This window comes from Vidua chalybeata, chromosome 10 (assembly GCF_026979565.1).
Source record: "Vidua chalybeata isolate OUT-0048 chromosome 10, bVidCha1 merged haplotype, whole genome shotgun sequence".
NCBI lineage: Eukaryota > Metazoa > Chordata > Aves > Passeriformes > Viduidae > Vidua > Vidua chalybeata.
This window is the reverse complement of record NC_071539.1, coordinates 26,075,616-26,086,314: the sequence shown is the minus strand read 5'-3', so window position 1 is coordinate 26,086,314 and position 10,699 is coordinate 26,075,616. Positions and strand designations below refer to the sequence as shown.

The 10,699-nt window shown below is 50.4% G+C and overlaps 1 protein-coding gene across 3 annotated transcripts; it reads right to left on the bottom strand.

The window, feature by feature from the left end:
- Positions 1–1,545: 1,545 nt before the first annotated feature.
- On the bottom strand, positions 1,546–9,171 carry LOC128792773 (uncharacterized). 3 transcript variants are annotated; one of them, XM_053951481.1, is made up of 5 exons: positions 9,103–9,171; positions 7,474–7,737; positions 6,661–7,025; positions 6,268–6,459; positions 1,546–5,683 (listed from the first exon to the last, which is right to left on the bottom strand). In XM_053951481.1, the coding sequence occupies exons 1-5, from the start codon at positions 9,119–9,121 to the stop codon at positions 5,012–5,014; spliced, it is 1,512 nt and encodes a 503-aa protein (XP_053807456.1). In that variant the 5' UTR covers positions 9,122–9,171; the 3' UTR covers positions 1,546–5,011. The 3 variants fall into 3 exon arrangements, with proteins under 3 accessions (XP_053807456.1, XP_053807454.1, XP_053807455.1); XM_053951479.1 differs by having other exon boundaries at positions 6,268–7,025; XM_053951480.1 differs by having other exon boundaries at positions 6,397–7,025.
- Between the last annotated feature and the right edge of the window lie 1,528 nt (positions 9,172–10,699).

Genomic DNA, 10,699 nt, shown 5'->3' with positions numbered 1-10,699 from the left:
ATACTCAGTACCCTTGGAGCCCCAAAAAGTTCAAGAGGCTTATCGTCCAGGCCATGCATGCTTCCCTTGTCCGTGTGGCTATCAGGATGTCATCTACATACTGTAGCAACTTCCCTTCCTCTGGAGGGGCTTCTCAGGTCTCTAATTCTTTTGCAAGTTGTTCTCCAAACAAAGTGGGTGAGTTTTTGAATCCTTGTGGGAGTCTGGTCCATGTCAGTTGAGTTCTTCGCCCGCTCTTAGGATTTTCCCATTCAAATGCAAAAATTTTCTGGCTTCGTGGATAGGAAGGCAAAAGAAGGCATCTTTTAAATCTAAAACGGTAAACCAAGTTAGCTCGGCTGTTAAGCAAGTTAATAACGTGTAGGGATTGGCCACCACAGGATACAGATCCTCAGTTACCTTGTTTATGGCCCGCAGATCCTGTACTAACCGGTATGACCCATCAGGTTTACGAACTGGTAGGATAGGGGTATTAACACTTACATAACATAAGTTGTAACAAGGTATGTAGGATAGGGGTATTAACACTTACATAACATAAGTTGTAACAAGGTATTATAGACAATATCATGGTCATCAATGGAAGCAATATTTGATTGAACTTTTTCAGTTCTGAGGGTTCGTAACTTGTGTTTGTCAGTCACAGCAGGGAAGCACAGTGAGGCTGCTTAACAGGGCAGGATGCATACATATACTTTCCTTCGTCTACATTCACTTCACTTTATTTTTACTTACTCTTACACATAACAAAACAACCACAACAACAAGGTACCTTTTATTTTTCAACACACCTATTACACTTTTAGGTGTCCCTGGCTAGTCCCAGTGTTCTTGGATACCCCTCAATCTAGCTGTGTGGTTCCCAACTCTAGATCCTGTCAGACTTATCTTCAAACTGGCAAAATTTTTACTCAATCTTGGGTGCTCTCAACAACCCAGCAAACTTAATTCTGGCTGCTCTTGGAATGTTAATCCCTCAACCCAGCAGGTTTGACTTAACCCTGGATGCTCTTGGAACATTAATCCCTCAATCCAGCAGGTTTGATCTTGGATGTTCTTGGGCATTCTTATCCCTCAATCCAGCAGAATTTTTAGGGGCCCCTCCTACACATTTTACCTTTTATTTTTCCCCAATAGATTATGCCAAGAAAACCCTCTTTTTACCTTTTAATTAATTTTTTTTTCTAATTAATTACCTTTTCCTCCCCCCCCCCCCCACACACACTAAGGGGTCCCACTCTTTCTCTGAGACCCAGTCCCAGGGGGGGGTTCTCTCACTCTTTTTATCACTCGCTTAGTCTCTTTACTGGCCGCTTTTCTCGCGAAAAAGACGGAAACGCAGCATGGGAGACTGCCGCTCTCGCTTAGCAGGTCTGGGGTAACCAGCCCGCGTCTCATTCACACACATTCATCCCCCCTTTATTCGCCCTGTAATGCAAAGGATCTCCCAGTTGCCGAGCCGTGGGGGCTTTTAGGCACTCGGCACGAAGCTCGGATAGCTGGTACATCTGAGGGTCCACCAGAAGAACGGGAGGGACACTCGGGTTGCTGAAATCCTGCTCGTTTATTGAAGGGTCGCAGAAGGGGCAAACAGGGAGACAACGAAGCAGAAGGGAGGCAGATTCCGAGAGCCCCGAAGGGCGGGGTGAGGATTCTTTTACTGCGTAGGGGTAGGAGGGTTTAGCATTCGAGGGTACAATCTGGAGAAGGCTAAAGGGAGGGGAAATACAACATTAACCAGTGGGGAAAGGGGAAAGGAGTGTTCTTGGTGGAAGAAACAAAGGGAAAACGTGGAACAGAGAAGATTCTAGGCTAAGGGGCAGACTTGAACAATAACCGACAGGACAGGGGGAGGGTACAATTCTCTTACAAAAGGGGGTGGAGAACTCATACAACTGCTGTTTCCCATGGCAACCCTAGACTGCCTTCCCCAACCCCTCCTCCTACATCTCTCCCGTTTTTATTTATTAAATAAGCACTTCCCAACGTTTTAAGCAACATACGTCTAAACAAAAATAAAGCAACCGAGATCATGAACATTATCAGAAAGATCCAAAAGAGTCCCCTGAGGATGATAGCAACCCACCCTGGGACACCCCATTGAGACAGCAGTTTATTCACAGGATCTACAGTCGAGGTCTCAGTCTTGAGGTCGTCAACTTGCTCTCGGATCCGCTGGATATTAGCTTGGATGGATGTGCTCTTTGATGCCAGATTGAAGCAGCACATTCCTTCCAAGTCCTCACAGCCGTGGCCATGGGCGAGCAGTAAGAAGTCAATAGCAGCCCTATTTTGCAGTGTGGCGTGCCGGGTGACTTCTTCGTCCGCTAGCAAGTCGGAAAGGGCAGCGGACGTGGCGTTGGCCTGCTTACTGAGCCAACACTCGAGGTGAGAAAGCTCACCGAGGGCCTTTGCTGTGGCATACCATGGTAAAAATATGGATACCGTGACTCTCTTCGTCTTTCCCCAATTGTAAATTTTTGAATCACAATTTTTGTCGAATTGGTTATAGGATCTCTTTTTGCGAGCCAATTTCTTTTCGTTTTTCCAATTTAAAATTTGGGTTTTGTTCGGTGTCAGTGTGGTAAGCTGCCCAAGGCTGCAGGGGCCTCCCTGGATTTGGGAGGGAATCCCTGCCCACACCCTGTCGCCGCAGATGAGAAAAACCCCCCTGGGGAGCACCCTGGGAACTGAGGAGGACCTAGATACCATGGTCGAGGTGTAATTGCACCAATTTGCTGCATGGTATCTCCCATCGTGGGGAGATACATCGTGTCTTTTTACTTCTTGGGTACCAGCGGGGTGGAGTTTAGCCATTTGATCCCAGTCTTTCTGGGAGGGCTGGTACCTAAACCTGACACAATATGTTGCCTGAGAGGAGCCCAATAGGTCCAATTCTTGGGGCTCCTGTGGTGCATATGGCAGAATCCTCGTCCACTCATCCCAGGTGTCCACAGGATTAGGTTTTTTTCCTGCATATGGATAGTCGTTTGGCGACAGGGGGACTCCTACCAGGCACGTGGATAACGGATTGTCCACACTTCCCATGGCCATACAGAAGTTGTCCTGCTTCAAGGACTTCGCCAGCGTGACCCATATGTTTTCTCTCAGCTGTGGGACTATCCAGCTCCTGACCGGTGACAGCCAGATGATGACGATCAGGAGCATCAGATGTTTCAGAGGTGTCCTCAAGGCGGTAGTCATCCTCAGCGTCTTGTGATAAAAGAAAGCATAACTTGAATGATAAATTTTCCTCAGTGGTCCCTCCCCAACCTCCCCCGTTTTTATTTACTAAATAAGCACTAAATAAAATTAGAGAAAAGGGGTAAGGATTGAGGGAAAGGGGAGGTTAGGGGAAAGGAAAGGGTACAGGGGGCGATGGGGTAATTGGGTACATAGAGTTCAGCGGGGGAAAATATCTTCGGGTAATCATGACACGTGTGACGATATTGGGAGGAACGGTCTTTCTTCTCCTCCTCTTCCAGGCAGTGGAAACTCCATCCAGTGATGAGGTGTTCTCGGTGCTTTGCACCAAGGACACGTTGTCTTGCTGAGCTGGCACCTCTACAAAGGGCTTGACATATTTCCCCGGAATCCATCTTGGTCCTTTATCTGTAGAAACACAGGCATACCCTCTCCCCCAGGTTATTAGAGGGAAAGGGCCCTGGATAGCTTTGGATTCTGGGTCCTTTATCAAGACTGGTGGCCTCTCGGCGAGTTGCGCTCTGGTGTTATTGTGAAAATGGCGGATAATAGGAGGGTCAGGCTCCCTTTCTGAGCAGTTTAAAAAATTCAGGACATACAGGGCCTTACATAACCTTTCGGCTGGGCTCACTGTAATGTCCGGCTTATGTTGTTGTTCAAGGAGCCTTTTTAGATTTCTGTGGGCCCTCTCTATTATCGCCTGTCCTGTAGGATTGTGGGGAATTCCGGTGGTATGGGAAATTCCCCACTGTTGCGCAAACTCACCGAAGCGCTTTGACGCATAGCATGGGCCATTATCAGTTTTTATGTGAGATGGGACTCCCAACGTAGAGAATGCCATGAAAAGATGTTTCATGGCATCCCTGGTTTTTTCGCCTGCATGGACGGAGGCAAACACTGCGCCGGAAAACGTGTCAATAGAGACATGTATGTATTTCATCCGACCAAACGGCTCGAAGTGTGTTACATCTGTCTGCCATATCTCTAGCGCTCCCAACCCTCGGGGATTTGTCCCCGAAATGAGGGAAGGAAGAGCGAAAGACTGGCAGCTCGGGCAGGTAGAAACAATGGTTCTTGCCTGTGCTATCGAGATCTTAAACTGTCGCACTAGAGCCGGGGCATTCTGGTGGTAAAATGCACGGCTGAGCCGCGCTTGCCGGAGTATGTCTGGTAAGGTGGTTGAAGCGGTTGCAGATATTTGTGTTGACATGGCTAGGAGGTCCGCTTTCCGATTACCCTCAGTGATCTCTCCGGGTAAATCGGTGTGTGCCCTTACGTGCATGATATGATAAGGTTGCTCTCTATGGGAAAGTAGCCAAATGAGATCAGAGAGTAAACGGTATAAATTTGTGTTTGAAACTTCTTTGAGGAGGGCACCTTCGGCCCTTTCTGCTAGCCCAGCGACATAGGCCGAATCAGTGACCACATTCAGAGGCTGTTGAAATTTTTTGAATGCTCTCACGACTGCGGCAAGTTCCGCCATCTGGGGGGAACCCTCAACCACTTGGACGTCAGACTCCCACTTCTGACTGTCCGGGTCCTTCCAAGTGATCACCGATTTGTGGGATCTGCCCGACCCATCGGTGAACACCGTGAGAGCACCTGGAATTGGTGTTTTGCTTTTAAACATTCTCGGGGCCAAATGCAATGTATCCTTAAACAATTTATGCTTAGGATAGTGAACCGAAATTTGTCCGGGGAAGCTGTCCAGAGCAATGAGCAAATTTTCATTAGTTTGCAACAACGAGTCCAATTGATCTAATCTAACAGGTAAGTAAATGCACTCAGGGTCACACCCTGCGAGGGTTCAGAGGCGGTGTCGTGCCTTCATTATTAAAGTGGCTAGCAATTCTGCAGGGGTCGTGATCGTCCTAGAGGGCTGGTGTGGTAGGAAGAGCCACTCTAAGATGACCAGGGGATCAGATGCTCTGTTATCCCACTGGAAGAGAAGTCCATGGAGGTGGGGGCACTTACCCAACACCGCGAAGTTCACGGGAAGGGTCCGGACCACGCGGTGTGCCTGGCGAGACTTCAGAGCAACAGCAACCCGTTGCAGGGCTTCCCGCGCGGCAGGTGTCAGCTCGCGTGGTGAGGCGAGGTCTCCGTCGCCTCGAAGCAGACAGAAGAGAGGTGACAGCTCCTCAGTCGTCAGTCCCAGGAGGGGGCGGATCCAGGTGATCGTTCCGCACAGCTGCTGAAGGTCTCGCAGAGTCTTCGGATCCTTGTTGATGGTCAGTGTCTGTGGCGTCACTGTCCTTCCCGTGATGAGGAATCCGAGGTACCTCCATGGTGCTGAGAATTGGATCTTCTCTTCTGCTGTCTGGAGCCCTGCAGCTTTGATAGCCTTAATAGTCTTGTCCAGTGTTGCCTTTAGGTATGTCGAGTCGGAAGCACAAACTAGCACATCATCCATGTCATGCAGGATGATGGCCTCAGGGAAAAGCCGACGCACAGGTGATAAAATCTGCGCTACAAAAGTCTGACAGAGCACAGGGGAATTTTTCATCCCCTGAGGCAGGGATGTCCAATGATATCTTTTAAAAGGTTCAGCCCTATTCAATGATGGTACAGAAAAGGCGAACCTGGGAGCATCCCCGGGGTAGAGCGGAATGTTAAAAAAGCAGTCTTTGATGTCTATCACTGCTAGCTGCCAGTCTCTGGGGAGCATAGAAGGTGACGGAAGGCCTGGTTGAATGGGACCCAAATCTTCTATCACATCATTAACCCTTCGCAGGTCTTGGAGCAGGCGCCACCTGTCTGTGCCAGGTTTTCTAATTACAAAGACAGGGCTATTCCAAGGGCTGGTAGAAGGTGTTAAATGCCCAAGTTTCACCTGCTCCTCTACTCATTTATGAAGCGCACTCAATTTTTCTGATGGAAGGGGCCACTGATCCACCCAGACCGCTGTGTTGGTTTTCCAGGTCAGGGGTGGGGAAGTGCGCTCTGCAGTGGCCCACGCTAAAAATCCCACAAAGGGCTAGGGATGTCGAGGCGGGCTCCCCATTGGCACAAAACATCCCTTCCTAATAATAGTATGTTTGAAGAGACAACAAAAGGTCTCACCGTTGCCAATTGTCCTTCCGGACCTTCCACGCACACAAGATGCCTACTCCTCAGAGAGTGGACCGCTCCGCCCACACCGGAGATCCTGCCGCAAGGGGGCACAAGCTCCCAGTCGCTGGGCCACCTCACCTGGGGGATGATGGTCACGTCAGCTCCTGTGTCTGCCATGAGCCGCATCTGCACCGACTTTCCCTGGAAAGAAAGTTTGGCATCAATTAATGGTCTTTCTTTACATACATTTTGGGTGAAGAAAACATGTCTCTCTGTGTCCGGGTCATCGTGGGTGTCCAGTACGTAAAGCAAAGCAAAAGGATCGCCTTTCCTTAAAGTAAATGGTGGGTGGTTACAAATGACGGAGACGGTGATCTCCTCTCCTGGTGGAAAACACACTACCTCAGGTAAGATGGTGATTTCATTCGGCGTGTTGAAGGAGTCTTCTAAGATGAGCACGGTGGTGTCCCGACAGTCGTGGAGGGGGCCCAGGAACCCAGCAGGAATTCTCGTCAGGTCCTCATCCTGGAGAGAGATGGTGACGCTGCTGCGGAGGACCTGATGATTGCCCTGATTTAGGGTACCTGTCCGGCGGAAGAGGCGGAGTCCGTCCTCGTGGCTGCGCTGAACTGCTGGACTTGGCCGCGCGGCCACTCGTCCTCCCTGATGGTCGGGAGGCTGGGATGCTGAGAAGGGCCACTTGGTGTCGTCGCGCGGCCCTTCCTCGCGCTTCGCCGCCAGTTTCCCGCTGGCTGGTACCCTTGTCGCTGTAGATGAAACTGGTGATCTTGATAAAATGGGTTCCTAGGATATGGTCTTGGGGGGGCAAGATAGGTTGTTGAATCTGTGGCCAGTGGGGACAGTTCACCTGGATGTGACCCAGCTGACCACAGTTAAAACAGCGCGTATTTTGTAAGTTTATCATGGCCTCTCCCACCCCTTTGCTGACAGCCAGGGCCACCGTGTGCTCCATTGACATTGCCTTTGTGCAAGCCTCCACCATCTGAGAGATGGTGGGCTCGGGGTCCTGAGGTAGTGCACGGAGAATCTTTTTTGTTTCCGAATTAGAAATGGCCATCTTTCGTAGAAGCTCTGCACGAGCTTCTGCGTTGTCTATTTGTCTCTCAATGGCCTCTTTCAGTCTATCAACAAAAGTAATAAAAGTCTCCTCAGGCCCTTGCATGATAGAAGAAAAGTTTTGCAGGGGGGTCTTACCATCCGGTATCTTCAGGAGTGCCTCCTTTCCCGCTGCTGCTATGTCCTGAAGCAGCTCCTGTGCTAGTAGAATTTGGTCCTCCGGACTGCTGAACTCCCCTTCTCCAGCAAGGGCTTCCATTGCCTCATCCCCCTCTCCCACCTCCTCTGCGAGATCATACTTGCGCAGGAGTGGTTTCAACAGTTTTTTCCAATGAATCTCCCAGAGGTCGCATTCGGTGGGAGAAAACAGTGCCTTAGCAATATACCTTAAATCATGGGGGACTAGGAAACGTCCAGCAAATGTTAAGTCCAGCACATTTTTAAAGAAAGGCGAGTTTCTGCCATAATCTTTGGCAGCCTTCCTTAACTCCTTCACCTCAGCGTATGGAATTTGCTCCCACTTTGGCTCCCTCCCCCGCCGGAGGATGACCGGTGCCGCAAAGCTGCCCAAGTCCCGTGCCAATTCCAAATTCCCATCCTTAATTGCCTCCTCTCTGATCTTTGCCCAACCCCCCCCCCCCGACTTGTTGGAATGCTGGGGGCTGCCACTCTCGTCATCCTCTTCCGAGGATGAAGCAGGCTGGGTTAGGGCACGGTGCCTCCCCCTGGCCGGTGGGTCCCGGAGACCGTGCGTCCGACAGGCCAGGATGGCCTGCTTCTGGCCAGGCTTCTTCCTGGTTCTGGTACTGGCAGTGGCAGGAGAGGAGGAGGCGTGTCCCGACCCACCCACTGGGGCGTGACTTTCTGGTGGGGGGTTCCCACCCACAGGGGCTGGGCCCACTTGGGGACTGGTCCCAGCCACAGGGGGCCCACCCAGGGGTGTGGTCAGAGGGAAGGAGGGGACGGGTCCCGACACAGGGGCGGCACTCGACGGAGTGGGGGGAGGAGGTGGGGGCGAGATGTCAGGAATTTTCTGGGGTGAAGGAGAAGGAGGGGCACCATCTTGGGGCTGGTCTTTTTTCGCCATGAGGCAGGCGCCATTTTGTCCTATTTGTTCAGTTAAGTCCTCTAAAGAGCAACAGGGTTTCAAACTAGGATTAGGGTCTCTGGTATAGAGGGAACAGGAATGATATGTGTTGGGCTGGCCAGTCCCAACACACGAATGGGACAGGGAGGATCGGGAAGCAGCAGAGAGACGGCAGCAGCTCTGTGCCGATGTACGGCAGGATCTGTCTCCCGATCCGCCCTTAGGGGAAGAGGGAATAGGATTGGGGGGGGAAGAACACGAGGTAGGTGAACTGGGGACCCAACTCTCTCTCTTCTTTTTTAACAAATTAAGAATGGAATAAAAAAGCGGAAAAAAACGACCGACTGAAATCCTCCCCTGAACTTGTAAATCGTAAATCTTTCTCCCAACTCTTCCCCAGAAATCAGGCACCAAAACATCTTCCCGTGTAATAGCAGGAAAATGTTCAAAAATAAATTTAACAAAAGGCTTTAAATCTCTCTTATTAAAAGAAATGTTCCCTAAAACAAGGTGGGACTTAATTTGGATCTAAAACTCCTGTTGAGCTGGAGACAGGCGGTTACCCATTATATCAGGTCTCACAGCTAAATCACCCTCTTCGAAAAGGAAAAAAAAACAAAAAAAAACAAAAAAGGGAGGTGACGCCTAGTCAGGCATAAGAAAAAGCAAGATAAGCATACCTCTGAAGGACACAGGCATAAAACGGGGACATCGAAGAGGGGTCTGGTGGAACTTCTGCTGGTCCGAGGGCGTTGCTGCTGCCGCGCAGCTCGAAGGTCCGTCGGTTATCAGCAGAACCCAGGAGACAGAAGCCTTCCGAACTGAAAGGGCGACTGTCCCAGGAAACTGGTCCCGAACGCCACTTGCAATCCTGGAGAAGGCTGGTCACAGAGCAGGCAATCTCCAGGAGACGGTCAAGGACTGGACCCGCTGGTGTCCGTCCCTGTTCGGGCAGCCACTTGCCGAGCCGTGGGGGCTTTTAGGCACTCGGCACGAAGCTCGGATAGCTGGTACATCTGAGGGTCCACCAGAAGAACGGGAGGGACACTCGGGCTGCTGAAATCCTGCTCGTTTATTGAAGGGTCGCAGAAGGGGCAAACAGGGAGACAACGAAGCAGAAGGGAGGCAGATTCCGAGAGCCCCGAAGGGCGGGGTGAGGATTCTTTTACTGCGTAGGGGTAGGAGGGTTTAGCATTCGAGGGTACAATCGGGATGTGATAAACTGTGGTAACTTGTTTGTTCATCAAAGGAATTGGAATATTAAAGGAGGAAAAATAAAATTAAAGTATGAGGGACTAGCTTGCTTGTTAGGAGATAGGGGAAGCATCTGTGAAGTTGGGAAACAGCAACTTGTGGGTTTTACTAAAAAAAGGACAATAAAGAAGCAACTGCTACAAACTGCAAGGCTATAGGCATATTGCAAGGCTATAGACATATTGCAAAACGCAAGACCGCAAGTGTGATTAATCACCATTTAGGGAGCTTTTCTTAGCTTCTCTTGCAGACACAGGCTAAGGATGTTGGGGGATGGCCGGAGATGATTATGAAATCAGCGACCACCAGGCAACGGCCACCGGACTAGACAACGTAGGAGTGCTCCGGGTATGCCCATCACTGTCCGGAACCGATTGTGAAACCAACGATCACCTGCCTCGACATAACGCAGACACGATGCAGAGGGATGCTCAAGCTACGCCCACCGCTATCGCAAGAGACGCGAATGAAGAAACCTCCAAGAAACTACAAAAGAGACTGAATAAGGGGGGTGGGGTGTGGGGCACTGCAGTGTGGGACACTGCAGGAGGGGCGGTTAGGAGACCCCTACCCACCCAGCGCTGTTTTGCTTGCTACTGCTTGCTGTAATTAATAAAATTCTAATTGACCTTAAAAAGGCTGAATTAAATTATTCGCCTCAATTTATCACAATTTGGTGCCGTGACTCGGATAAAGGAAACCCGGGACGGAGGCCCCACTAGCGTGAGGCGCCGCACCGCCTTTTTGCGGTGGACCTAAGGGGGGGCTTCCTCCTTGGGCCTTTACCGACGAACCTAAAACTCAGTAGCAAGCAAAGTTACCCCCGTTAATCTTTGTGCACGAAGAACCGCGGAAGAGTGAACACGCAGGAAGCATAAGTAGCCCCCGGTGGGTGGTGGGCCTCCTTTTTCCAGGGTTGATTCAAACCTGCTGGATTGAGGGATTAATATTCCAAGAGCATCCAGGGTTGATTCAAACCTGCTGGATTGAGGGATTAATATTCCAAGAGCATCCAGGGTTGAT